This window comes from Strix uralensis, chromosome 11 (genome assembly GCF_047716275.1).
Source record: "Strix uralensis isolate ZFMK-TIS-50842 chromosome 11, bStrUra1, whole genome shotgun sequence".
NCBI classification, from domain to species: domain Eukaryota; kingdom Metazoa; phylum Chordata; class Aves; order Strigiformes; family Strigidae; genus Strix; species Strix uralensis.
Genome location: NC_133982.1, coordinates 2,893,175 through 2,919,208, shown reverse-complemented (window position 1 = coordinate 2,919,208; position 26,034 = coordinate 2,893,175). Strand labels below are relative to the sequence as shown.

Here is a 26,034-nt window from a genome sequence, read left to right as displayed (position 1 = left end):
TTTTGTATCTCCTTGATCACTCTTTCAAAGGGGAAAATTTCTCCGGTGAGATCCTTGGATGTCTTTAATTTTTCTAGTCCAAGTTCCTCGATCCATCTACAGCCCGTTATTACTCTTTGTAGGGGAATTTCCACCACCTTTTGGGTTCCCACTGGAGCTTTCTCCCTCTGTGCCTTTGCATCAGGGCAGATCTTCAGGCAAGACAGAGACAGCTCAGATCAAATTGTTTCATCCTCCCATTTTGTCTTCTTCTGGGTTTTTTCTCCCCTTAGTTGTGTAGAATTAATCGTCGTCGAGCAGATGAACAAATACAAGGCTCGTCTCAAGGACATCAACAGCCTGGAGTTTGCAGAGAACAAAGCCAAGAGCCGCCTCTCCTTGATCCGCAGATCGATGGTGAGATGCCAAAGCCGTCTCTGTCCCCTCCTGTCCTCTCCTTGCCCCTGAAGCAACTCTACTTTATCTTCTCCTGCTTACCCCAGCCTCCCAAACCCCTCGCAACCTCCCACACCATCTCCCCCAGGACAGGGACACCTCAGCCCCGTGGTGGCTCCTCGCCTTTGCAGGGAGTCATACCAAAACATGAAGAGGTGGGAATGGTCTGTGGAAACATGGTCACTCCAGCTCAGATGCTCCTGGTCAACGTTTCCACCTTCATTTGAGTTTGTTTGGTCCTGGGTTGAGTCAAGCCTTTCATTGACCAGCTTGATGTCACCCCATGGGAGACCTGGACCATCCTTTTTCATGCTCAGTTGCATTATCTGAACGCAAAATGAGCTCCCCAAAGGGTTTCCCTGCTCCCGCACCACCTTTTTGGGAGCCTCAAACCCATCTCATTGAGCTTCCATGCTTCCTGGGGGGCCGGCGGGCTGTGGATTCACACTGTGCTTGGCTTGTTGGGCTGCAGGAGAGGGATGGACTTGGCATAGCATGGTCATCCCAGGCTTGGGCTAAGGAGCTGAGCGGCCCCTCTGCTTGGACCTGCCCGTTGTGGTCCTCAGGGACATGTTGCTCCTGCTTTTTTTGGGATGAGTTCCAAGCAGGGACTGCCCAAGGTTGTAGGGCTGGTGCTGCAGAGCCGCCCTGCTCATCCCAGTTAAAAAAAAAACAAACAAAAAAACCCCAAAAAACAAAAAACAAACCACACATAAAAATGATCAAAAACGGGTTTTTTGGAGGGGCGGCGGCATGTGCACTCTAACCTTCTGCTTTCCTTTTCATCTCCTCTCTAATCCAGAAACCCGTACTAATTGCAGTTAGATTTATGAGCATAACCCGCAGTTCAATCCCGGTATGTATTAACTGCGGCGCGCCCTGCGCCAGCCTCCGCGTCCCTCCGTTGTGTGTCACCGCCGCTCATTCCAGCCCCGTCCCACCGGCCATTGTCCGTGATGTTGCCCGTCCAGTCCCTGAGCGGACACCACTCGTCAGGGACACCGTTTCTCCCTCAGGTCCCTCGGGCAGCAGGAGTTCAGGACGGCCAGTGCTTGGCCATCCCTGCAAACAGCTCCTCTCAAAACCTCTTTCCACCCCTTTTCTCTTTCCTACTTAATTTTTTTCTACTTTATTTTCTTCTTCCATCCTGTGCTTCCCTCTTTCTTTGCTTTGCTTGACTCATCCCTTTCTTTCCCTCCTCAATTTCTGCTTGCTCAGGATGCATTTCAGCATCAAGTTGCTTTCACAGTGCTGCTGTATCTTGAGATGGTGGATAAAACCCCCAGCTCAGATGCCTTAGAGACCACGAGGCATCAAAGGTCTCCTCCACCTTCTTGGAGGAGGAGCACTGCCCCCACCTTGAACGCGAGGTGAGGACAGCTGGGTCTGAACTGGGAGGAGTCCAGCAATCCCTATACTCCCCAGTTCCATCCCAGCTTGAGTTTGAGTTCCCAGCGAGACCGCAACGGGTGAGAAAAGTGCCTCCAGGTTTTTGGGGATGATTGTGGGGCTGTTTCCCTCCTACCAGGTTCAGCCCATGATGCTTCTCCCTATCCTCCAGCATCCATGAGGGTCAGGAGATGGAGAAGAGCAAAATTTGAGCTCTGCTCCCCTGATGCTGTTTTGCAAGCAAGCCGTTTCACAGAGGCTTAAGTCCACGAGCCGGTGGGATCTTTGGGATCTCAGGGGTTTTGGCTAATAGGATTCAGGTAGCTGCGCTTCAGCTCAGGAGCCCACGTGAGAAAGTGTCATCAGAAGAACGCTGGGTTCTTTGCTGCCAGAGAAAGGTCTCTGATGTTAAAGGATGAAAGGGGTAAAATGGAGCAAATCTCACTTCTAAAGGAAAAAAAGGAGGCTCCCTTACCCTGCAAACCTGTTCTGGGCACGTCGGTTATCAGGAAGACCCTGGGATGCCCCAGCTGCAGGGTTTAAATAGACTTATGGGGAGAAAAGCTGTGTTGCAACAAACTCTTCAACCGCAAGGAGGTGCAGGTTCATCCTGGGTGATGGTTGTCAGGAGGAGGGCAGCAAGTGATGGGCATGACTCAGGCTTGTTGACATCTCCTAAATCCTGGTTAGTTCAGGATCCTGAATTTAGAAGATGAGATGTGTCTGGTTATGAATAACGGTTAAGATAAAAGCTTTTTAATGTCCATGGTGTCCCTCATACCCAAAACTCCATCTTTTATTTCCACTCTGTTGAGTAGATCTGTAGAGCTGGTCCTCAAAAGATTAAAACAGCTGCATATATAATATTCCTCCATATGTACTACCCCCATATGAGTCCTTTTTCGGTGTCAGTTTTAATATTAAAATACCCAGGTGGTTCTTCAGAGCTGCATTAAATCTCCCCATTTGACTGCAGGCACAAAAATTAACATCTATTGTCTTATAATGGACCATGGGAGGTGGTCTTGGTTTCTGGATCTCCTGTGCATGATATCAGAGCATGGACAGTGTGATTAGGTGTGAGTTACCATTTGCAAAAGGAGTCAGTGGAGACCCTTGTGATGCTCGGGAGATACCAAGGGTGGGTGAGGGCAGGATGCAAGACGCTCTCTAATGATAAAGCGGGAGCCAGGTGCCCTGAAATCAAAGCCCTGGTGATGCTCCCACCCAAAGCCAGCGACACCTGACAGATCACGCTTCCCATCATGGGCTGTGGGCTTTGCGGAAACTCATCCTGCCACCAGCCGGGCTTGCTTGGAAGTCCAAGTTGCGCTTGGTCCATCAGCTGGCCCATCATCTGGTAGCTGGTCCATCAACACCATCCTCACCACCTCCATCCTCACCCCCTCCAACGTGTTGAGCCCTTCTGGTACCTCTCCCTGCCTGGGATGAGATTTTCGAGGGTCCTGGGTGCGACCGCCAGCAGCACACTGAGCACTGATGGCCAGGGCCATCTTCTTCACTCCTTGGGAGAGCAGTGTGGTTGGCACCTGAGATGTTTGCAAAATCACCTTGGCCGGTGGTGGTGACACCGTTGTCTCTCTTCAGGGCAAAGGACGTGTGCGACGCGGCGCCTACCCCAGCCCGACATCTCCCGTTGCCGTGCGCTTGCCCTCGGTGACGGATGTCCCCGAGGAGACCATGAGCAGCGAGGAAGCCATGGAGATGGAGGTGACGGAGCAGCAGCAAGTGGCCATGCAGCAAGAGGAGAAGGTGCTGACTGAGCAGATTGAGAGCCTGCAGAAGGAAAAGTGAGTTTAATCCACATCCCCCAGCTATAGGTTACCTGTGGATGTTGCTTGACATCACATCGTTGATGTGCTGCTCACAGGGTGACCTGGAGGACTCCATCCCTCCGTGTTATCTTGGCGTACATGCATCCCTTTCTTCTCCTCCCCACCTTTTTGGTTCCGTTGGGTCAATGGCACTGGGTTGGTTTCGGCAGGGAGGAGCTGACATTTGAGATGCTGACACTGGAGCCCCGCGCCTCCGATGACGAAACCCTCGAGTCCGAAGCCTCCATCGGCACTGCTGACAGCTCTGAAAATTTGAACTTTGACTCCGAAGGAGCCATCTCCGATCGTTCGGGTAAATCCAGGTGTTCTTGGGTTTATCATAGAATGGTTTGGGTTGGAAGGGACCTTCAAAGATCATCTAGTCCAACCCCCCTGGAATGAGCAGGGACATCTTCAACTCCATCAGGTTGCTCAGGTTTTTTGATAGCTCTTGATCTATAGCAATTTAAATGGTTGTAAAGAGGGGAATTAAGGGTTAAAACACATGGGCCTGGGGAGGTGGTTTGTAGCATCAAAGGTTTGATGGGGGGGTGAGTGCTCCTCCAGTGCTGCTACGTCATCCTGGGTGATGCTACCTGCAGCGAGATGCTGGGAACATCCTGCCTCAGTGGTGGATGTCCCCGGGGAGCGGCACCAAGGTGTTGGGTGGTTTCGGGGTGTTAATCCTCTGGTCGTCCTTCCCCCACCTAGAGAGAAGCGTAGCACTTACCTCCCTGCGCCCTGCCAAGGCGGAGGGGCCGAGCCGGCTGCGAAGGCACCCCAGGATGCGGCCAGACCCGGCGGACCCAGCCGATGCCTCCATCTCCTCCTCCTCCTCCTCCCAATCGTCCACCTCCTGCTTGCCCCACCTGCCCCGGAAGCGCTTCCAGATGTACTCCAAATCGCCTTTCTACCGAGCAGGGGGGTCCGGCGAGCCCCCCGAAACCCGGGCAAGCCCTGAGGGCTTCGTGGGACCTCTCCGTTATCCTGAGGACCGGCCTCAGTTCACCACCCGCGGGACGTTCAACCCGGAGAAAGGCAAACAGAAACTGAAGAGCGTGAAAACTTCCCCCCCAAAAACCAAAGAGCCCCCAGATGGGGGGGTGGGGGGGGGACGCAAGCGAAACCCCGAGGCCGACTGCGCCACTGCCCAACCCCTCGTCCTCCTGGGGAGCAACGAGTTCATGGTCTGAGATGCTCCACCCCGGGGCTGCGTCGCGCGCCGGAGCATCCTCCCTGTCGCCAGCACCGACAGTGCTCCCAATGGCTTCCTCGTTAATGCCAGGAGGATGAATTCTTAATTAAAAAGGCCGGTGGGGGATGGTTTTAACGGTGGCCTTAATGGGTTGGGGGGGTTGGACCGGGGATGGAGGGGCACTGGCCAGCTTCTGCGCCCTTCCCCTCAGAGCATCCTGCATCTCGGAGCATCACGCCGCCAAATCCTCGTGCCGAATTGCCGTCGCCTGTCGGTAGGAGAAAACCAAGCGTAAAAATCCTGTGGGAGCATCCTGAGCCGGCGCCGGCTCCACTCCAGCCAGCCAAGCCCTCCGTGCTTTAACCACCTCATCCACGCCAATGCCAAGCGCATGGAAAAGCGTTAAAATCTGCCAAAAAATCACCTTTTTTTTTTTTTTTTAACATGACCTAACCACCTTTCCTCTCTTTTTGGAGACCATCAGTATTAAAAAATAATAATAATAATCAAGGACTACTTGAAGCTATATTTGTTTATATGCCGGTTACTGGAGTTTGTTGTAAATATATATATTATTTTTTTTTAATATTTTTCCCCAGACAGAACTTTTTTTTTTTTATAATTATTATTATTTTTTTGGCCGAGGAGGAGGGAAGCGATAGGCTGAGCCGTCCTGCCGGTGTCACCACCGGTGTCACCATCCATCACTTGCCGCTACCGCCTTGCTCTATACATTGAGTTTTATTTTTGAACAAGGAATGCCTGGAGGTATAATTAGCATGATTTAAAAGCAGTGCCCATGATAGGACTAATTAGCAACGCAGGTAACGACTCAGCTCTTAATCCTTCCTGTGTCATCATCACCCTCGGTGGTGCCCGGAGAAACTCTGGGCACTGGAAAACCTCTGGAAAGGTGAAATTAGGAGCCCCGGAGTGCTAATTAGATCAATAAAGGCTGGATCTGTCCTTTCACAGGGGCTGTGCATTGCAGGTGGAGGCTTGTCCTTTCCCAAAATGCCACAAAAAGGGGGAAAATACCAAAAAATTGAATTTTCCTGAGCATTTTGTGTTTTCCCAGGCATCCCTGCATTCCCAGGTTTAGCCAAGCTGCCCTTCGGTCCCCTCTCCCCCTGCCCACAGGGCCGTTTCTTTTGAGGGATGGTTTATTTATTGGGGTTTTATTTTTATTTTGTTTTATGTTTTTAAATTTTTTTTTTTTTTTTAACTTTTTTCAATGGGGGAAGGCGATAGGTGCCGCAGGGAGAGTGGGGGTGCGGGAACAACATCCACCTTGGCGCTGCATCCCGGGAGCGGAGCCAGACCAAGTCAATCATCCCCCAGGGGGGATGATTGGGGGGGAAAATGGGATTTTGCCATCCCCAGAGGGGAAAATAGGATTTGGGGACCGACCCGGGATGCCAGGATGCGCTGGGAAGGCAGGTGGTGGCCACCAAAGGGGAAGCTCTGGGGAGTCACCCCTAACCTCCCCGGAGCTGGATGTAACAGGAGCATCCCCAGTGCTCTGCGCCAAAACTAGCCATTTTCGAGCCGCTTTGTCTAAAACCCCAGGAATTCCCCTCAAAGTGGCCAGGCTCCAGGCAAGGAGGCCCCTGGGCGTGGGTGGAAGGGCTCCCTCCTCATCCTCAGTTTTCTCGCCCTTGTGGCACAAGAGCAGCAGGGACGGCGGGTCTGGCTTAGGCAGCACCTCCAGATACGTGTCTATATATGTGTGTGTATTTCTTTTGAGAGATATATATTTCCCTTATATATATATTTTTTTTATATATATAAAGGAAATATATTTAAAATAATATATATTCTATATATAAAGAAAATATAAAAAATATATTCTCTGTATAACTAAAAGTATATAAAGAATAAATGTTTCTTTATATATTTTATATTTCTTTTATATATAATGCTTTTATATATAAAGAAATATATATGGGATATACTATATATAAAGAATACATATTTCTTTATATATTTTAGTATATTTCTATATAAAGAAATATATAATGTATTCTATATACAAAGAATACATATTTCTTTATATATTTATATATATAAAGACATACGTAAGAAATACACTGTATATAAAGAATGTATATTTCTTTATATTTTTTATGTATTTCTTCTATATGTATAAAGAAATATATGTTTCTTTATATGTCTATATTTCTTTATATGGAGTATATTTCTCTATATATAAAGAAATATATCAGAAATATATATACCATATATAAAGAATATATGTTTATATATTTTCTCTCTATTTCTTTATGTCTATAACTGTATAAAATATATATAGAATATATATAGAAAATATATTTCTTTATATATATATTTGTGTGTGTGTGTGTGTGTGTATATATATATAAAGAAAAAATATACAAAAGAAATATATGCATATATATGTATAAGATCCCAGCAGGAGCTGAGCTAGCAGTCAGCACTGGACCCCCCCAGGAATCGGGGGAGCAATGGGGTGTTCCAGGGTCCCCAGCCAGTGCATCCCCCTGGCACCTCCCGCAGCTCTGACAAAGGGCCGGATTTTGGGGCAAAACATGGGGTTTTCCGAAGCGGCATGAATGTACTTACTACTGGAAAGGAGAGGGGCTGCGTGCTGTTAATTATTATTATTTTTAATGGAAATTTTTTAAAGTAATTTATAAGTCTGCTGCGTGTAAATTAAAAACAAAGTCTGTATTGTAAGAGGATATATTATCCTGTGTCAGCCACGCTAGAAATTGTTTAAAAAAGGAAAAAAAAAAAAAAAAAAAAAAGAGAAATAAAAGTGTAATTCTACAAAGGCGAAGAATTTCTCATGCCCCGCAGCTGGGGGACGCTGCCGCTTCTCGAACCCCCAAATTACTGTTGGGTTTTCAGGGGGTTTGGGGGTATTTTTTCTTTCTGCCATCAGACTGTGGTATATATATATATATAAAGTGCAATTTGTGGATTTTTCCTCAGATCCTCCCCTGGCTGTACAAAGCGGCTTGGCAAACCCCTGACCCCGCGCTAATTAAAGAGCTGTAACGAGGAGCGCCTGGCCTCGGGTGCTGTGTTTGATGCTGGGGGGGTACGGGCGGCTCCCTGGGGGCGGGGGCTGTGCTTCCAGCTCCTTTCCGTGCAGATTAATTCATTCAGATTATTTCATTCCTTTTATTTAGATACAGATTATTTCTATTCAGATTATCTATTTTCATCTCATTTATAGTCAGATTATGTTCAGATTATTTCTATTCAAATTATTCAGATAATTTATTTTTGATATCTTTATATTCAGATTATTTTCCTTTCATTTATATTCACATTATTTCTATTAATTTTAATTCCAATTCATTCCTATTATTTCTACTCATTTTACGTACAGTTACCTTATTTATTTATTTTCAGTTTATTTATATTCAGATTATTAATATTCAGCCTGTGCCCCCCCACTGCCACCCCCATCCGAGGATGGGGACCCCGAGTCAGTGACACAAGGAGGCTGTCTGCAAAAGCCCTCTTTATTCGGAGTATAAAATCGGGGGGGTGGGGGATTGGGATCTCCCAGGACACGGGGACAAGGCTCTGTCACCGCGTGTCCCCTGGGATCATGGAGCTGACATCTGGGGGGGGGGGGGGGCGGGGCCTGTGAGTGAGGGGCAGTGATTGTGGCTGCAGGGGGCACACAGCCCTGGGATGGCGTCACCCCCCAGCCAGTGTCACCCCTGGGCTGGGGTCATGCCCCTGGGCTGGGGTCACCTGGGCCTGTGTCACCCCTGGCCAGTGCCAACCCCAGGATGGCATCACCCCTGTGGCCAGTGTCACCCCCAGGCTGGTATCACCCTTGGCCTGTGTCACCCCTGGGCTGGTGTCATGCCCCAGGTTGGCATCATCCCCAGGCAGGTGTCACCCCGAGGCTGGTGACACCCCTGGGTGGCAGTGGGTCCCCATGGGTGCCAGTGCCCCAGCAAGGGCGCCTCGCCTGTGTCCGTGGGTTCCTCCAGCGTTTGGGACAGTGGCACCTATCGAGGCACCCACCCCAATGAGGTGCTCCCGGTGCATCTGGCACTCACCTGGGGACATCCCCAGGGAAGCTGCTCCCATGTCCCAGCTACCAGCACCACCCCATAGTCCTGGCCACCACCCTGGAGACGGGACCACGGGCACCTTCACCCCCTGCAGCATCCCAGGGCGAGGAGACCCTGGGTAGGGGTGACAGGGTGCCAAAGCAAGGTGACAAACAAGCCGGGTGACATTGGGGTGAGGGGGTTCAGTTCTTGAACATGTCGCACAGCAGCTTCTCCATGGGGGTGTTACCAATGGTGCGGCGGAAGAAGAGCAGCTCCACACGCTCAGAGGAGATGAAGCGCAGCGCCGGGAGGAGCAGCAACAGCTTCCCGAACCTGGGGGACAGAGTGGTGGCCATGGGTGGGTGTCCCCACCCCTGGTGTCACCCTTGGGGACGTGGGGACAGCAGTACCTGACGGGTTGCCCAGGGTAGTGAGAACGGTTGTGCTGGCCCAGCATCACCTGCGACTGGTCCTGCAAGTTCTCCACCTGCTCAGGGTCCTTTAGGCCACGGGTCTCTGCAGGGACAAGGGGGTGACAGGTTGGGTTGGGGACATGGGGACGGGCAGCAGTGGGTGCTGGTGGGCCCACTCACCTGGTTTGAAGAGCACCACAGCCTTCATGCAGGCGAATTCGGTGGGGTCGACAGCCAAAGCCTTGAAGCGGCTGAGGGTCTCCTGCAGCGCCCGGATGTCCAGGGTGGCCGGCAGCAGCTTGCCGGTGGCCGGCTCGGGGACAGCCAGCAGCGGGCAGCTCTCCAGGGGCATGGACCACTGGATGGCACAGAGCAGGAACAGCTCGCTCCATGCTTCCTCCAGCAGGATCACCTGGGGAGAGGGGGGAGGGAGCCCCAAAACCCCTGTCACCCCCAAAGCCTCCAGCACCTGCAGCCACCACAGCTGGTTGGGCTGAAGAACATCTTCTGGGGGGGGGGACCCCAAGACCGTGCGGTGAATGTTGTGGGGGTGCTCCAGCCATCCTGATCGCACTGGTTGCCTACATTTTTTGGGGTCCCCGTTGCCCCATAGGGGGGGTCCCAATGCCCCATGGGTGTCCCCAACCCCACCTGGTCACGGAAGGGCAGGTTGGAGAAGACGGGCAGATTTTTGGCCCATTTCACAGCCATGAAGAGGAGACGCGCCGAGGTCTCATAGACGTTTTCGGGGCTCGCCGCTGGGTATGGTGCCACCTGGTACTCGCCGGCTGCCCGCTCTGGCTCGCTGCCCGTCACGTCCACTGTCTCATCGGCTGCAGGGACAGAAGGGGAGGCTGGTGGTCACCCCACTGTGGGGACAGCCCCCTGCCTATCCCCTCCCCACCGGTGGCCACCCACCGTCCTCGGGCTCCAGCTTGGCGCAGGTCTCAGCCGTCATCAGGCTGGCCATGAAGCGATGATTGGTGGGCGGCGTGGGTGCTTGGGGACCCGGGGTGACAGCGACAGTGGCACCGGAACCACGGGGAGCCGGGCAGGGGGTCGGGGGGACCTCACGGGTGGTGGCCACGTGTTCGGGGGGCAGCTCAGTGTCCAGCTCGATGCTGTCCAGCCGGACCTGGGCTGTGCTGCGGGGCTGGCGCTCGTTCTGAACGGCTGCAGGGACAAGGTGGCATCAGCACCGGCCACCCCGCTGTCACCCCCCCGCCATCCGTCACCATGTGTCCCCCCCACCCATCTCACCATCCTTGTTCATGCCGGCTTGCAGGCACTTCTTGAGCCGGCAGGCCTGGCACTGGTTGCGGTGCGCCTTGTCCACTGGGCACAGCCCTGTCCCCGCCTGGCACCTATGGGGAGAGGTGGCACCCGGCTGCAGCCCCTGGGGTGGCCCCTGGCCCTGGCCCTGCCCCCGAGGGGTGTCCTGCCCCCCTGGATGCCATGTCCTGGGGGTGCTTTTTCCTTTTTGGGTGTCTTGTCCCCCCTCAGTAGGTGCCCACCCTGTCCCCAACAGATGCCCTGTTCCAATGAATACCGTGTTCTCAGTGGGTGCCCTGTCCCCCCTCCAAGGGTGCCCTGCCCCAGTGAATACCCTGCCTTGATGGGTGTCCTGGCCCCATGAAGGTGCCCTGAATCCACCCCCTCCAGGCCCCTGCCCGGTCAGGTGCCTGTCCCCTGGTCCCTGCCCTGCTGGGTTCAAGTCCCCCTGGGTCCCTGCCCCACTTGTTGCCCATGTCCTGGGGACCCTGCCCTGCTGGGTGTCCATCCTGTGGGACCCTACCCTACTGGGTACCTGTTCCCCTAGTCCCTGCCCTACTGGATGTCTGTCCCCTGGGGTCCCTGCCCTGCTGGGTGCCCCATCCCCTGGCTCCCTGTCCTGCTGGGTTCATGTCCCCCTGGTCCGTATCCCACTGGGTGTCCATCTCCTGGGGTCCCTGCCCCACTGGCTGCCTGTCCCCTAGTCCCTGCCCTGCTGGGTGTCCTTCCCGCTGGGACCCTGCCCATCTGGGTCCCCATCCCCTGGGCCCCTCTCCCACTGGGTTCATGTTCCCCTGGTCCCTACCCCCTTGGGTGCCTGTATCCCTGATCCATGCCCCTACTGGGTGTCCATGCCCTGGGGTTCCTACCCTGCTGGGTCTCCATCCCCTGGGTCCCTGTCCTTCTGGGTCCCCGTCCCCTGGGTCCCTGTCCCTCTGGGTCCCCATCCCCTGGGTCCTTGTCCCTCTGGGTGCCCATCTGCTGGGTCCCTGCCCTACTGGGTGTCTATCCCATGGGTCCCTACCCCACTGGGTATCTGTCCTCCTAGTCCCTGCCCCGCTGGGTGTCCATCCCGAAGGTCCCTGTCCTGCCAGCTGCCTGCCCCCCCACTCCCTGCCCCCAGGGGACACCCCACCCCCCACCCCCCATTCCCACCTGTAGATGAGCTTCCTGCGGACACTGCGCTTGAAGAAGCCACTGCAGCCGTTGCAGGCATAGATGCCATAGTGCTTCCCGCTGCTGGTGTCCCCACACACCTTGCACAGCAGCACGGGGCTCAGCGCCTTGCCGGGGGCTGGGCTCAGCCCTGCGGGAGTGGAGCCACCACATTCAGGGTGACTTGGGACACCCTGATGTCCCTTGTCCCTCCCACCAGCCCCTGATGCCCCCAACATCCTGGTGATGGGGTGGCTCCCACCCCCACATGGATGGGGACACCTCAGGGACTCCAGGGATTGCACATGGGGTTCAGCATCTCCCCATGCCTCAGCACCTGGGATGCAGCAGGTTGACCTCTCATAGGACTTTTAAAAAAAAAGGCAGAGATGAAATGGCATCCCTAGGGATGGTAACACCAGGTGTCCCAGTGAGGGACTCTGCGGCATCCCGGAGAAGAGACACAACCAGGGACCAGAGGTGTCCTGCAGAAGGACCACAGCTGGGGACACTGGGCATCCCAGTAAGAGGCCATGAGCATCCCAGAGAAGGGTCACAGCAGCGGAGCATGGTGACCCTGGAGAAGGGCTGGGGACCAAGGGCATTGAGGAGGGTTGGGGCTGGGGACTGCAGGCATCCCCAGACCAGAGGAGGACCATGATGGGGACCGCCAGCATCTTGGAGAAGCTATCAAGCTGAGGACCCCCAGGCATTCCAAAGAAGCACCACGATGGGGACCCCAGCCACCCTGGAGGACCACGAGGGCGACCCCAGGTGTCTTGGAGAAGGACCACAGTGGGGACGCTGGGCATCCAGGAGAAGAACCATGATGGGGACCCCAGCCATTCTGGAGAAGGACCATGATGGGGACCCCTAACATCCCAGAGAAGAACCATGATGGGTACTCTGGGTGTCTTGGCGACGGACCGCGATGGGGACCTCAGCCATCCTGGAGGACTGTGATGGGGACCCTGGGCATCTTGGAGAAGGATCATGATAGGGGACCCCCAAGTATCTTGGAAAAGGACCATAACGGGGACCAAAGGCATCCAGAAGGCCGTGTTGAGGACCTTGGGCATCTTGGAGAATAACTATTATGGGGGACCCCAGGCATCTTGGAGATGGACCATGATGGGGACGCTGAGTATCCCAGAGAAGAACCATAATGAAGACCCCCCCAAACATCTTGGAGAATGACCACAATGGGGACCCAGCCATCCCAGAGAAAGACCCCACCGGCAACGGCAATCCCACCATGTCGCACCCACTCAAGCAGAACACCACTCTTACCCGTGGGGCTATCATCCAGCCCGGCGCTCACCACCGACCCCGCTGGTGACGCAGACATCCCGTACCCGACGTTCCCAACCTTTCCCTCTCCCCTCCCTCTGGATCCACCGCAGTGGGTGTCCCGGGGTCTGGTGAGGTGGTGGGTGCTCCAGCAGCTCTGCGGGCAGCAGGGCTCTTGCCTTGCTCTCTTCAAGGCAGCTTAGTGGCAGGCGCTGTGTAAGCAGCCGCCTCTTTGTCACCCTCTTAATCTTTAGTGTCTGCGCAGGGCGGGGGGGGGATCAATCAGCCACGCGATGAAGAATTAAAAAGGTGCTGAGCCCCAGCCCTGTAACCCTAAACCCCACGACACCCAAGCCTACTCCCTGCCCCTGGCGCGCTGCCGCAGGCCACCATGGGGGTGTCACCCTGTCACCGCCTGTACCCCACCCCCAGCATTGCAAGGCTGAGATTGCAGTGGAGGTGGGAGATGGGGCTTGAAGTAGGGACCCCCATATGTGTCCCCCACCTTGAGACCCACCAGGTCCTATAAGCACATAAGCTCTTCACTAAGGCGGTTAGAGGGGAATAACGAAAAGTGGTAATTAAGGGGGGTAATTTCCCTGCCCCCAAGCAATTAATTACCAGCCCTGATGGCAAGGGGAGGAGGGATGCTCGGTGGGGCTCCTTCATGCCTCAGGTTCCCCTCCCAGGGGAATGTGGGGGCCCCCGGAGGTGTCAGGCCGGGGCTGCTGACACTGCAGCGGGTGGGGGCCAGGTGGCCCCCGGGGTTACGCAACTGCTGCTAAACCCTCACCATGACAGGGCAGCACAATTTGGGATTTGAGGGCTTTAGCCGCTAAACCCCCCCTGCCCAGCTCAGGAGGATGGTGGGTGGCCACCGTCACCTGGCCTGGGTTGTATCCAGGGATGGGCCAGGCTGTGTCCGGGGGGGGTCCCCAGCCCTTTATGTCCCTCCCGGGAGGAGGGGGGGTTCAGCCTGCAGCCCCAGGGGTGTTGCTGCCATCTGTGGCTCTGGAGGAGTTGTCCCAGGGGACAGGCGCTGGCAGCAGGTCCCTGGCTGAGGGCTGGCGACAGTGACATCAGTGGATCCGAGGGCTGGGGGTCACCCCTCCATCATCCCTGCCTGCTGCATGGCATCATCATCCTGCCTGATGCGTGGCTCCATCCCCGCTGCCTGCAGCACTGCTCCATCATCCTGCCTACCACCTGCTTCCACCCTCCTCTGCCTGCAGCGTCACTCCATCCTCCCCTGCCTGCAGCATGCCTCTATCATCCTGCCTCCAGCATGGCTCCATCACCCAGCTTGCAACATATCTCTACCATCCTCCCCTGCCTGCAGCATGGCTCCAACATCCTTGCCTGCAGCATGGCTCCATTATCTTACCCACAGCATGGCTCCATCCCCCCTGCCTGCAGCACCCCTTCACCCCCAGGACCTCCTGTCTCCCCCGGGGTGGCCTGTCCCAACCCACAGCCCCCCATCCCGCAGCAGGCCCCCACCCTGACCCAGATCTCTGACAGCCGCCATCTGCAGCAGCGGCCATCCTCCTCCCTCAGCAGAATTATGACGCTGGGCTAATGCGGCAGGAGCAAGCTGTCACCTCGCCCTGCCCGTCCCTTGCCCGCAGCTTAGGTACCTCCAGACCCTTCAGCAGAGCTTCACCCATGAGTGAAACAACCCCTGGTGCCCAATCTGGGGGCACTGGGAGCACCCGCACCCCAGGGTGCCAGCCCACCCATAGGTGACACGGGCACCTGGGCGCCCGGTGCCAGGGGATGCTGGGGAGTGGCCAGCATGGCGATACACACTGAGTGGGCTAATTTGCCCGTCCCCTCCTCACCATCGGGTAAAAGCCAGCTCCAGAGCAGGGATTTGGGAGGGGGATTAGCCAGGCCAACCATCTGCTGCTGGCCAATCATCAGCATGCCCAGGAAAGCAATTAATTACAAAAATACGGTTTCCCACCCCATTTCTCCATTACACCCAGCTGGGTGTTGTCCCCAGGGTGGGGTCCCCATGGAGCAGCACCCCATCACCCTCCTGGGGCTGAGCACCCCATGAGCACCCAACCCAGGCACCCAGGGTGACTCGACCTCGCCCATTTTTGGGAAGTGCCCTGAGCAGGCCCAATGCCACGGCTGAGGTGCTGCAGGTGGTGGGGTGGGGGTGAAGGAGCAAACATTAAAGCCCGCGGCGGGGTCGTGACTCGGCTCAGTGACAGACGCTGGGGCAGATGCCACAGGATTACCCAGCCTAAAACCTTGGGATCTGCCCCCCTTCCCCCCACCAGCAGACAGAGAGCATTTAATTACTAATTTACTAATTACCCAAAGATGCTGGTGATGGGCTTGAAGCCTGTGGTCAGGAGCAGCCCCAAGGCTCCAACCGCCCTAATCCCACCAGCCCTGGGGAGCTGGCGGATGTGCCCTGGCCAGGAGACAGCTCAGTTGGGGACATCATGTGCCCCAGGGAGGCACCATTGTCCTGGCAGCCCTGATCTTGCCAGTGATGACATGAGGTGGTGGGACCAGGAGGGGATGGTGGAGACCAGGAAGGGATGATGGGGACCAGGAAGGGATGATGGGGACCAGGAGGAGATGGTGGGGACCAGGAGGAGACAACAGGGATCAAGGGGAGATAGTGGGGACAAGGAGGGGATGATGGAGACCAGGAGGAGTCAATGGGGACCAGGAGGGGACAACAAGGATCAGGAGTGGGTGATGGGGACTAGGAGGAGATGGTGGAGACCAGGATGGAATGATTTGGATTGAGGAGGAGATGATGGAGACAAGGATGATTGGGAACCAGAAGGGGATGATGGAGACCAGGAAGAGATGGTGGGGACTAGGAGAGGACAAGAATCAGGAGGGGATGATGGGGACCAGGAGAAGATGATGGGGACTGAGAGGGGATTATGAGGATCAGAAGGGGACAAGGGGACAATGGGAACCTGGATGTTTTTATAGTGAGTAGGAGACAATGATGGATGGTGCAGATCAGGAGGTGACAGCAGGGACCAGGAGGGAATTATGTAAAGCAGGAGAGGACAATAGGGACCACATGGGGATGATGGGGTCCAAGAGCGTGTGATGGGAATCAGGAGGGGGCAGTGACAGATGGGGATCATGAGGGGATAGTGAGGACTGGGATGGGCTGATGGGGACCAGGAGGGGAAGATAGGGATCAGGAGGGTAGGATAGGAACTGGGAGGGGATGATGGGGACTATGAGAGGATAGTGCTGACAAAGAAGGGCCAAGGGAACCTAGAGGGATGATGAGGACCAGGAGATGATGATGGAGCCCAGAAGCATCTAGTGAGCCAGGAGGGGATGGTGGAGACTAGGAGGGGACACTAGGGACCAGAAGGGGGTGGTGAGAACCAGAGGGTACATCAGGATGGGACAACAGGGACCAGGAGAGCATGGTGGGGAATAGAAGGGGACAAGAGCAACCAGAAGAAGACACGAAGGTCTGGGACAGTACAAGGTGGCTGTGGGACTGGAGGTGGCTGGGAAGGGTTAATGCAGCTGCCCTGCACTGAGCCTCATCCAGACAAGGCTCCAGTTTCAGCTGTAATTAGCGCTTGTTTATTAGAGGCTCACTGATAAATGATGCTGTGGAGGTTGCCTGATGACAGAGGGTGACAGCTCCCACGTCACCTGCCCCAAGCCCTGCTAAAGCCTTTGCTGACCGCCCTCCCTCCCCCCGCTGCCCTTCCCATGCAAGGATTAAAGTTTAATGTAGCTCTGGAGCTGACCCCAGGCATGTACTGCCCCAGGGACACAGGGCTGCAGAGAGGTTGGTGACAGTCCCTTGGGCCACCGACAGGGCAAGAGACCTTTTGGCACCAAAAGGTGTTTTGACACCAGCCTGGTGGCCAATGGCTATCAGCACATTGTGGACATAGGGCCGTTTTGTGATTTCTTTGAGGTCACCCAAGGGGTTCATTGATGAAATGTCACACTAGATTGTGTTTGTCCCCCTGGGACTGGCCCTGCAGAATGGGCTCAGTGCCACGGCAGGGCCGGTCGGTGTGGTCCGGGCACATTCCCTGACACCAGAGGATGTGTGGGTGCCAAAAGCCACCGCAGTGCTTGCTGGGGTGGGTTTAGGTCCTACCCCACGGCCACCTGTGGAGCAGAAGCTGCTTGGGGAGCACAGTGGAGTGAGGGGACCCCGGAGGCATCCCCAAGGTGAGGGAGCTGGGCACAGCACAAGCAGCAGGGCTGGCACAGTGCCCGAGGCCGTGGCTTGGGTTTCAGCAGAGCAATGCGACACTGCAACCGTTTGGGGACAGAGAGGTCCCCGAGGTGGGGCTGGGCACAGCCCAATGTCCCCAGCTCTCTGGACATTGTGTTTTCTCCTTGCAGATGAACCTCCTCACACAGGTAAAGGGGGAGCCAGCACTGAGGACACCCGCACCCAGGTGGCCCCACCCCACTGCGGTAGCAACCGGCGCACATGGAATGCATGGCTGGGACCTGCCCAGTGCTGAGTCTGGGGGTGCCGGGGGAGTGGGGGTGCTGGGAAGATGCAGTGGGCTGGGGATGGGTGCTAGAAAGGGGGGGTGCTAAAAAGGGGGGGTGCTGGAAAAGGGGGGTGTTAGCAAGGGTGGATGCTAGCGTGGCAGGGTCCTAGCAAGGGTGGGTGCTGGCAAGGGTGGGTGCCAGCAGGGGTGGGTGCCAGCAGGGGATGGGCTGGTACCAGGGTGGGTGCTACCAGGGGTGAGTGCCAGCAGGGGCAGGTGCCAGCAGGGGATGGGTGCCAGCAGAGGGTGGGTCCCAGGCTGGCTCTGTCCCCTCTCCCCACAGGTGAGCACCCTGGTGCAGACCCTGTGTCCCCCGGACAGGCCATTTCAACAGCTCTGGCGATGGCTGGGCTCCTGGGTGCGACAGGTTTGGGAGTGCTGACACAGGGACCCCAGCCAGGGGCTCGGGCAGGGGGATGGCAGCAGTCCAGGCATGGGCTGAGCCATGACACTGGTGCCTTGGGTCCCATCTCCCCAACGCCACCAGGGCTGACGCCGGCTCTTTGTCCCTCCAGGTGAGCAGCTCCAGGCAGGTACGTGCTGGCGTCCCCTCTGTGCCCCGCATCACCCATCTCACCCCTGGCCCAGCAGGGCCAAATCCGGCACACGCTGCCTTTTCCTCAGCACCCGTGGGTGCTCAGCACCTAGAGGAGATGTCCCCTTCTCAGAGGGTTTCCCCATCCATGGAGAATCAAGCTGTGCCCAAGCCACCGGGCATAGGGCATGAGCCAGCGGGTCAGTGATGCTGCCGGTGTCCCCGGGGCACCGCTGGCCCTAAAACACAGATGGGTCCCCAGGCGGTGGCCGGGGCAGCGAGCACGGCGGCGTTCTTCCTCTGCGAGGGGCTGCTGGGCCAGCACTTCAACGTGGTCCCCAATGGGGCGGCTGAGCCCCAGCCCGGCGATCTCTTCCTCTTCCCGCTGGCCTCAGGCGGTCCCAGCTGGTGGGGCACCCACGCCGGCATCTACTGCGGTGACGGGGAGATCATCCACCTGGAAGGTGAGCCCCAGGGGGTGGTTACGGTGCGAGGGCGTCCCCGTGGAAGGGAGATCGGGTACAGCGTCCCCTCCACCCCGCAGGCAGCTCAGGGACATCCCCATCAGGGATCGTGGCCAAGCACAGCAAGAGCTACCTCCTGCGGACGCGGGGCCCGGCCAAGGTGCTGCGCAGGAAGGGAGGGCTGGACGCAGCCGCCCTGCAGCGCCGCATCCGGGCGGCCATGGACCAGGCGCTGGAGTACGACGCTGTCACCTGCAACTGCGTCCACTTCGCCCTCTCCCTGCTGGGCCTGGGACAATTTGCCGGCGCCATGGTGGGTGCCACCGCCATAGCGGGTGCCAGCACTCCGGGGCACCCCGACGCCCGCTCCGGCCGAGCGTCACCACAGCCCAGCTTCTCTCCCAGGTGTCCCCAGCGCTGCAGTGATTCAGGCGGTGATGTGCCCGGGGGACGCGCAGGGCTGGGTCATCCTTCGCCAAGGGACCAGCGTTGCACCGACACCTTTGGCATCCCTCTTGTGCGGCAATAAACGCTTAACGGTTGCACCAAGAGCCTGTCCCAAGCCTGTTTGATTTGTGTTGTTTTCACTTTCATTTTCCTTTTCCCAGAAGCTCCTTTCCCCGAAGCCACCAGTAAGCAATGTCAGCCCCACCCACCCCCCACCCTGCCTGCCTGCGTCCCTCAAACGGTGCAGCCACTCTTTGCTTCCTGTGGCCTCCTGAGATAAACAGATGCCTCTTTCGTTGCCGGTGACAAATTTCAACCATCACAATAAATACTCTCTGAGCTGCTGGTTTATAACTGGCCAAAGGGCTGGACCAGCTCTGGTTGGAGGCCAGTCACGGGTGGTGGACCGCAGGGGTCAATCCTGGGTCCAGGCTGGGGCTGGAGGAAGGACTCCTGCAGGTGGGTGGGAGGTCGCAGCATGACACACACTTTTGGAGATGTCCTGCAGCTCCTCTGCCTCAAGAGCATTTCCAGCATCTCCCCCCTCACCTCCCTCAGTTCCCAAACTTAACATTTCAGGTGGAATTAGCAAATTCACCCCAGCTTTAAGGCGTGCAAAAACCCATCTGGGGATTTCCTGGACTTTGTGCTGCTTTTGGTTTTGCTTTCAGCCTTTCCCTGCCTCTCAAGTGCATCAGGAAGGATGTGAGGTCAGGGCTGACCCCGGCAGGAGCCATCCCAGCTGCATTTCCCACAGCCCTTGGTGGAGGTGCCGGCAGCCCAGCTCTGTCCCAGGGACATCACTGCTAATGGGCCAGGTAAGGATGCTCCCACCTTCACACCCCTTTGCAGGCAGCTGCCTGCACCACCGTCACTCCAGGACGGGGCTGAGGCAATGAAGGGGCTTGTCCTGGGATGTCCCCAACTCAGAGAAGTTCGGAAGGACGGGTGACTTCTGCCCGAGCCAAGCCCTTGGGCTTGACAGGAGCCATCACGGGCAGGGTGTGATGGCAGGGTGGGACCCTGTCCTCCGCACATGGGCAGCACGGCACGAGCACAGCGCTGACCCCACATTTCTGTTCCTCTCTCCTTGCAGACATCAAGCAGCTTTGTAAGTAGGAGCTTGGCGAGACCTCCACTGGCAGCGTGGGGGCTCGGGGGGTGTTGGGGGGTGATGGGGCTGGTTCTGCTGCCTCCTCACCTTCCCTCCCCGGCACCGTTAGGAAAGGTTGAAGGAGACGATCGAGTTTCTGCTGTTCAAGAGTGTTGATTGGTATGGGGAGGTCTTCAGGGAGGTGCAGGAGAGTGAGTTGCAGCCTGGGGACATCGTGCTCTTCCCCATGGACACCAGCTCTGGTGCCAGCAGAAGTTTCAAACACGCGGCTGTCTACTGTGGGAAAGGAGAGGTCATACACTTCCAGAGTAAGCACCCGACCCCTGCTCACCTTTGGGACCTGGCAGTGGCTGAAAGGCAGCTGCACCAGGGCAATGGGCGAATCTCGGTTTTCCAGATACAGAGAGTAAGAAGAGCGATGGTCAGATCACCAAGGAAGGCTTCAAAGCCATGAAAAAGAAGAGAGGGAAATGCTGGATTTACCGGAAAAACGGCAGGATTAACCTCAATTACTTCTATAGTAAAGTCAGAGAGGCGATGAACAGCGAAGCCAAGTATGACTTCTGCAAGAACAACTGCATCCACTTTGCCCTCCACCTTCTGGACTTGGTGCCCTTCTACAAAGAACTGGTGAGCACAGAGCTGGGTATCGCGGCCACGGTGGGATGGCTCCTGCACCCACAGCCAGCCCTGCGTTTGCATCCTGACCCCATTCCCCTGGGGCTGGCCCATGGGCGGTGGGGACAGCAGTGGGGACAGCCAAGCCCCCCATGCATGGACAGCTTTCCTTTGCAGGTCCAAATTGAAACAGAAGGTGTCTGTGGGGCTGTGAGTATCCCCAGCATCAGCCCTCCCCAGCAGGGCTGTGGGGTCCCTGGGAAGGTTGTGGGGTCCCCAAAAAGGGCTGGTGTCTCCCAGAGGGGTGGGGTCCCTGGGAGGGATGCAAGGTCCCCAAGAGGACTGGGATCTCCATGAAAGTTGGGGTGCCCAAGAGGACTGGGGTCCTTAGGAAGGCTGGGGTCTTCAGGAGGGCTCTGGTCACCAAGCGGGCTGGGGTAACTGGGAGGGCTGTGGGTCCCCAGGAGGGCTGGAGTGCTCAGGATGGTTGGGTCCCCGTGGGGGTTCTGGGATCCAAGGGAGGGCTGAGTCACCATAGGGCTGGGGTGCCCAAAGAGGGATGGGTTCCTCTGGGAGGACTGTGGGGTCCTGGGAGGACTGTGGGGTCCCCAAGAGGGCAGTGGGATCCCTGGGAGGGAGGCATCCCCAGGAGGGTTGCGGTTCCCATGAGGTCTGTGGGGTCCCCAGGAGGGCTGGGGTGCTCTAAGAGGGCTGTGGGGTCTGGGAGGGCTGGGTTCCCTGGGAGGGCTGGGGTCCCCAAAACGGGCTAGGATCCTCGGGAGGGTTGGGGTCTCTGGGACAGCTGGAGCCCCCAGATAGGGCTGGGGTCCCTGGGAACCCTGCGGGGTCCCCAGAGAGGGCTAGGAACTCCAAAGGGGGCTGGGGTTCTGGGAGGCCTTTGGGGTCCCCAGGAGGGCTGGGCTCTGGCTGCCAGCACTGGTGGGGGACCCAGCCACATGGGGAGGGAAGGGAAGGGCAGGGGGTCGGGGGAATGTCCCCTGCTTTCCAGGCCACCTGCAGCCCATCCCCTCCCCTCGGCGTTGCAGTGACACCAGGTGATATGAGGGGTTGCGGCCGCTGCCTCCCACCGAGGACAATCCCCCCCGACCCACAGAGGAGCCTCGGCGCTGACCCGCGTACCCCAACGCCTCGCCCCAGGGCAGGACCTGTTTTTGGGGGGGATGGGTCCCTTCTGCTTGCTGGAGCTTAATTGCCGTCCATTTGTTAGATGCTTTATTAATTTCTTCTGCTTGATATGTGCCCGTTTTCCCTCTGTGCCTCACTGCTGCGGGACGGGGCGAGAGCTGCCTGACTGGTAACCACTGTCTTGGAGCTTGCGAGCTGCAAAGAAACCTAATCACTGAACTATCTGCCAATATCTATAATTACCTGTAAAGAATCATAATAACAACAGAAATAACTACAATAAGGTTAAATAATAGAATACAATACTGAATGCATCATATATATGTCACATATCTGACAACATGCACCAGAATAGAGTTGTGGTGGGTTGACCTTGGTCTGCTGCCAGATACCCACCCAGCAGCTCTGTCATTCCCCCTCCTCAGCGGGACAAGGAGAGAGGAGGAAACTGTGATGAAAGGCTCGTGGGTCGAGATAAGGACAGGGAGGTCACTCAGCGATTGCTGTCACGGGCAAACCAGACTCAACTCAGGGAAATTAATTTCATTTATTGCCAATCAAATCAGAGTAGGATAATGACAAATAAGAACAAATCTCAAAACACCTTCCCCCCACCCCTCCCTTCATCCTGGGATCAACTTCACTCCCAGTTACTCCACCTCCTCCCCCTGAGCAGCGCAGGGGGATGGGGAATGGGGGTTGTGGTCGGTTCATCACACGTTGTCTCTGCTGCTTCTTCCTCCTCACACTCTTCCCCTGCTCCAGCCTGGGCTCCCACCCACGGGAGACTGTCCTCCACCCACTTCTCCAATGTGGGTCCTTCCCAGGGGCTGCAGTTCTTCACAAACTGCTCCAGCATGAGCTCCTCTCCACAGGGTCACAGGCCCTACTAGGAGCCTTGGGTGCCAGGTGGAAGTGGAGCTGCGCCACAGCCATCACCACCTGTGGGGACACACCCGCGCGTCATCCGGTGGGCGTGGGGACACCCCGAGGGACAGCTGTGTCCCCCAGTGTCCCACCCGGCAGCACCTAGAGGAAGCCCATCCCTGGGGATGCCCATCCCTGGCTGTTCCTCAGGCACCCCGGTGGCTCCTTGGCTGGTGGGGACATCACGAGCCCAGGCTGATGGACACCACCGGTGGCCTCCAGGGATGGACAGGGCTGGGGGTGGGGGCTCACTGCGGCATTGCGGCTCTGCAGCAGGTGCTCGGTGTTGCACAGGAGTAGGCGGTGGTCTGGGTCTGCTTGGCCAACGAGGCTGCCTCCACCTTGGCATCCTCCTCCTCGGAGCTGTAGAAAGCCTTCTTGGTGCTCACCTCCAGTAAGGACTCCTAACAGCAGGTGGGACGCCTTGCAGCCACCAGCAGCACCCTTCTTCACCCCACCCCCTGGCCCAAACCACGGCTCCCATGGCACCCCGAGGCTCCTGGGGCACCCCAAGGCACCCACACTCACACTCTGGTTGGGGCTGAGGAACTGGGTGCGTGCGTAGTGGGTCAGCATGTTGATGATGACCACCTGCCCCCACTCCTCCACATCAATGAGCAGGTTGCAGAGCTTGCGGTAGTTCTTGTGGATGAGGTCGATGCGCTCCGGGCAGACCTCCTCGAATGCCATCACCACGCTGCCGGCCACCAGCTGGGGAGGGAAAGCCTGGGGTGACTCACCAAGGTGCTGGCATCTTCATCATGATGCTGGCTTGATGGGGATGGTGGCAGCCCTGTGAGGATGCTGGTTTGGTGGGGACAGTGACATCCGCATGAGGACACTGGCTCTGGGGACAGCTGCATCCCTGCGTGGATGCTGGATCAGTGGGCACAGTGGCATCCCCACAAGGATGCCAGCCCTGCAGGGACGGCTGCAACACCACAAAGATGCCATATCAGTTGGGACAAGACACAGAGCCCTTCCCTGGTCCCCTCCCTGGGCTGCAAAAATGCCACGACCAACCCCTTTTCTAAGGGACATCCATCCCCACTGAAGCAGGGGATGTGCAAGGCTGCATCCACGCACAGCAGCTGGGGGTGGCACCTGTGGGACGATGCTTGGCCAGAGCCACTGTCACCAGAGGGTCCTGGGGGGCTCCTTGGAGGGGTCTTACCATTGCAGTGGCCCCGTGCCGGTGGCCACCGTGGGCTTGGGGTTGGCGAGCGGCCACAGCTCATCAGCTCGCAGGGCGCTGTAGCAGGCAGGTTGTCCAGCCTCGGTGGCCAGCACCGGGCTTGTCACCTCCTCGGCCGTGTCACCGCCCACCGGTGTTTTCGGCCACCCGCCTGTCCCACCAATAGCTGACACAGCAGCTGGCACAGTGCCCAAGGCGCTTGAGATTCAGCATGGCAACGTGGCACCACAACAATGTGGGGACAGAGAGGTCCCCGAGGTGGGACCAGGCACGGCCCTCTCTGGACATCGTGTTTTCTCCTTGCAGATGAACCTCCTCACACAGGTAAAGGGGGAGCCAGCACTGAGGACACCCGCACCCAGGTGGCCCCACCCCACTGCGGTGGCACCCAGTGCCCATGGACCCCATGGTTGGGACCTGCCCAGTGCTGAGTCTGGGGGTGCTGGGGGTGTGCGGGTGCTGGGAGGCTGCAGTGGGCTGGGGATGGGTGCTAGAAAGGGGGGGTGCTGGAAAAGGGGGGTGTTAGCAAGGGTGGATGCTAGCGTGGCAGGGTCCTAGCAAGGGTGGGTGCTGGCAAGGGTGGGTGCCAGCAGGGGATGGGCTGGTACCAGGGTGGGTGCTACCAGGGGTGAGTGCCAGCAGGGGCGGGTGCCAGCAGGGGATGGGTGCCAGCAGAGGGTGGGTCCCAGGCTGGCTCTGTCCCCTCTCCCCACAGGTGAGCACCCTGGTGCAGACCCTGTGTCCCCCGGACAGGCCATTTCAACAGCTCTGGCGATGGCTGGGCTCCTGAGTGCGACAGGTTTGGGAGTGCTGACACAGGGATCCATGCCAGGGGCTCCAGCAGGCGGATGGCAGCAGTTCGGGCAGGGGCTGAGCCATGACACCGGTGCCTTGGGTCCCATCTCCCCAACGCCACCAGGGCTGACGCCGGCTCTTTATCCCTCCAGGTGAGCAGCTCCAGGCAGGTATGTGCTGGCATCTCCTCTGCGCCCTGCACCACCCATCTCACCCGTGGCCCAGCAGGGCCAAATCCGGCACACGCTGCCTTTTCCTCAGCACCCGTGGGTGCTCAGCACCTAGAGGAGATGTCCCCTTCTCAGAGGGTTTCCCCATCCATGGAGAATCAAGCTGTGCCCAAGCCACCGGGCATGGGGCATGAGCCAGTGGGTCAGTGATGCTGCCGGTGTCCCCGGGGCACCACTGGCCCTAAAACACAGATGGGTCCCCAGGCGGTGGCCGGGGCAGCGAGCACGGCGGCGTTCTTCCTCTGCGAGGGGCTGCTGGGCCAGCACTTCAACGTGGTCCCCAATGGGGCGGCTGAGCCCCAGCCCGGCGATCTCTTCCTCTTCCCGCTGGCCTCAGGCGGTCCCGGCTGGTGGGGCACCCACGCCGGCATCTACTGCGGTGACGGGGAGATCATCCACCTGGAAGGTGAGCCCCAGGGGGTGGTTACGCTGCGCGGGCATCCCCGTGGAAGGGAGATCGGGTACAGCGTCCCCTCCACCCCGCAGGCAGCTCAGGGACGTCCCCATCAGGGATCGTGGCCAAGCACGGCAAGAGCTACCTCCTGCGGACGCGGGGCCCGGCCAAGATGCTGCGCAGGAAGGGAGGGCTGGACGCAGCCGCCCTGCAGCGCCGCATCCGGGCGGCCATGGACCAGGCGCTGGAGTACGACGCCGTCACCTGCAACTGCGTCCACTTCGCCCTCTCCCTGCTGGGCCTGGGACAATTTGCCGGCGCCATGGTGGGTGCCACCGCCATAGCGGGTGCCAGCACTCCGGGGCACCCCGACGCCCGCTCCGGCCGAGCGTCACCACAGCCCAGCTTCTCTCCCAGGTGTCCCCAGCGCTGCAGTGATTCAGGCGGTGATGTGCCCGGGGGACGCGCAGGGCTGGGTCATCCTTCGCCGGGGGACCAGCGTTGCACCGACACCTTTGGCATCCCTCTTGTGCGGCAATAAACGCTTAACGGTTGCACCAAGAGCCTGTCCCAAGCCTGTTTGATTTGTGTTGTT

General features: G+C 57.6%; 6 protein-coding genes across 21 annotated transcripts in view; 4 read left to right on the top strand and 2 right to left on the bottom strand.

Moving 5' to 3' along the window:
• The window catches only part of MYO9A (myosin IXA), a 190,100-nt gene extending 183,319 nt beyond the window's left edge, over window positions 1-6,781 (top strand). For 8 of the 9 annotated variants that reach the window (XM_074880273.1, XM_074880274.1, XM_074880276.1 and 5 more), the window contains 5 exons: window positions 273-396; window positions 1,238-1,291; window positions 3,433-3,635; window positions 3,830-3,972; window positions 4,371-6,781. In XM_074880273.1, coding sequence (XP_074736374.1) covers window positions 273-396; window positions 1,238-1,291; window positions 3,433-3,635; window positions 3,830-3,972; window positions 4,371-4,852 — 1,006 coding nt within the window. In that variant the 3' untranslated portion in view covers window positions 4,853-6,781. The remainder of the gene's footprint in view (window positions 1-272; window positions 397-1,237; window positions 1,292-3,432; window positions 3,636-3,829; window positions 3,973-4,370) is intronic. The other variant, XM_074880271.1, reaches the window with a different exon arrangement.
• Window positions 6,782-8,497: 1,716 nt separating this feature from the next.
• On the bottom strand, window positions 8,498-13,189 carry NR2E3 (nuclear receptor subfamily 2 group E member 3). The gene is made up of 8 exons (XM_074880222.1): window positions 13,046-13,189; window positions 11,756-11,906; window positions 10,589-10,692; window positions 10,247-10,501; window positions 9,980-10,161; window positions 9,509-9,740; window positions 9,326-9,431; window positions 8,498-9,248 (listed from the first exon to the last, which is right to left on the bottom strand). The coding sequence occupies exons 1-8, from the start codon at window positions 13,101-13,103 to the stop codon at window positions 9,116-9,118; spliced, it is 1,221 nt and encodes a 406-aa protein (XP_074736323.1). The 5' UTR covers window positions 13,104-13,189; the 3' UTR covers window positions 8,498-9,115.
• A 4,492-nt stretch (window positions 13,190-17,681) lies between these two features.
• LOC141948190 (uncharacterized) lies at window positions 17,682-19,122 on the top strand. Its single transcript, XM_074880351.1, has 4 exons — window positions 17,682-17,932; window positions 18,090-18,107; window positions 18,372-18,573; window positions 18,654-19,122. The coding sequence occupies exons 1-4, from the start codon at window positions 17,804-17,806 to the stop codon at window positions 19,100-19,102; spliced, it is 798 nt and encodes a 265-aa protein (XP_074736452.1). The 5' UTR covers window positions 17,682-17,803; the 3' UTR covers window positions 19,103-19,122.
• A 153-nt stretch (window positions 19,123-19,275) lies between these two features.
• On the top strand, window positions 19,276-22,215 carry LOC141948189 (uncharacterized). Of its 4 annotated transcripts, none has more exons than XM_074880346.1 (6): window positions 19,518-19,838; window positions 20,117-20,131; window positions 20,244-20,442; window positions 20,538-20,764; window positions 20,930-20,962; window positions 21,799-22,215. In XM_074880346.1, the coding sequence occupies exons 1-6, from the start codon at window positions 19,518-19,520 to the stop codon at window positions 21,799-21,801; spliced, it is 798 nt and encodes a 265-aa protein (XP_074736447.1). In that variant the 3' UTR covers window positions 21,802-22,215. The 4 variants fall into 4 exon arrangements, with proteins under 4 accessions (XP_074736449.1, XP_074736447.1, XP_074736448.1 ...); XM_074880347.1 differs by having other exon boundaries at window positions 20,532-20,764; window positions 20,917-20,962; XM_074880349.1 differs by having other exon boundaries at window positions 19,725-19,838; window positions 20,532-20,764.
• Window positions 22,216-22,429: 214 nt separating this feature from the next.
• LOC141948192 (AP-3 complex subunit beta-2-like) lies at window positions 22,430-24,117 on the bottom strand. 3 transcript variants are annotated; one of them, XM_074880356.1, is made up of 4 exons: window positions 24,000-24,117; window positions 23,354-23,536; window positions 23,078-23,229; window positions 22,430-22,840 (listed from the first exon to the last, which is right to left on the bottom strand). In XM_074880356.1, the coding sequence occupies exons 1-4, from the start codon at window positions 24,000-24,002 to the stop codon at window positions 22,834-22,836; spliced, it is 345 nt and encodes a 114-aa protein (XP_074736457.1). In that variant the 5' UTR covers window positions 24,003-24,117; the 3' UTR covers window positions 22,430-22,833. The 3 variants fall into 3 exon arrangements, with proteins under 3 accessions (XP_074736457.1, XP_074736458.1, XP_074736456.1); XM_074880357.1 differs by lacking the exon at window positions 23,078-23,229; XM_074880355.1 differs by having other exon boundaries at window positions 22,430-23,536.
• Window positions 24,118-25,218: 1,101 nt separating this feature from the next.
• On the top strand, window positions 25,219-26,002 carry LOC141948191 (uncharacterized). 3 transcript variants are annotated; one of them, XM_074880354.1, is made up of 3 exons: window positions 25,219-25,451; window positions 25,532-25,764; window positions 25,857-26,002. In XM_074880354.1, the coding sequence occupies exons 1-3, from the start codon at window positions 25,238-25,240 to the stop codon at window positions 25,875-25,877; spliced, it is 468 nt and encodes a 155-aa protein (XP_074736455.1). In that variant the 5' UTR covers window positions 25,219-25,237; the 3' UTR covers window positions 25,878-26,002. The 3 variants fall into 3 exon arrangements, with proteins under 3 accessions (XP_074736455.1, XP_074736454.1, XP_074736453.1); XM_074880353.1 differs by having other exon boundaries at window positions 25,840-26,002; XM_074880352.1 differs by having other exon boundaries at window positions 25,532-26,002.
• Window positions 26,003-26,034: the final 32 nt, after the last annotated feature.

Coding starts and splice junctions, on each gene's coding strand:
- NR2E3 (XM_074880222.1), bottom strand. CDS start 13,103: ATGTCTGCGTCACCAGCGGGGTCGGTGGTGAGCGCCGGGCTGGATGAT. Junction 11,907..13,045: donor GCTGGATGATAGCCCCACGG/GTAAGAGTGGTG, acceptor CCACTCCCGCAG/GGCTGAGCCCAGCCCCCGGC. Junction 9,741..9,979: donor ACCTGCCCTTCCGTGACCAG/GTGGGGTTGGGG, acceptor CCCTCTCCCCAG/GTGATCCTGCTGGAGGAAGC.
- LOC141948190 (XM_074880351.1), top strand. CDS start 17,804: ATGGGTGCCAGCAGAGGGTGGGTCCCAGGCTGGCTCTGTCCCCTCTCC. Junction 18,574..18,653: donor GGAGATCATCCACCTGGAAG/GTGAGCCCCAGG, acceptor TCCACCCCGCAG/GCAGCTCAGGGACATCCCCA.
- LOC141948189 (XM_074880346.1), top strand. CDS start 19,518: ATGTCCTGCAGCTCCTCTGCCTCAAGAGCATTTCCAGCATCTCCCCCC. Junction 20,443..20,537: donor AGAGGTCATACACTTCCAGA/GTAAGCACCCGA, acceptor TTCCAGATACAG/AGAGTAAGAAGAGCGATGGT. Junction 20,765..20,929: donor TGCCCTTCTACAAAGAACTG/GTGAGCACAGAG, acceptor TTTCCTTTGCAG/GTCCAAATTGAAACAGAAGG.
- LOC141948191 (XM_074880352.1), top strand. CDS start 25,238: ATGGGTCCCCAGGCGGTGGCCGGGGCAGCGAGCACGGCGGCGTTCTTC. Junction 25,452..25,531: donor GGAGATCATCCACCTGGAAG/GTGAGCCCCAGG, acceptor TCCACCCCGCAG/GCAGCTCAGGGACGTCCCCA.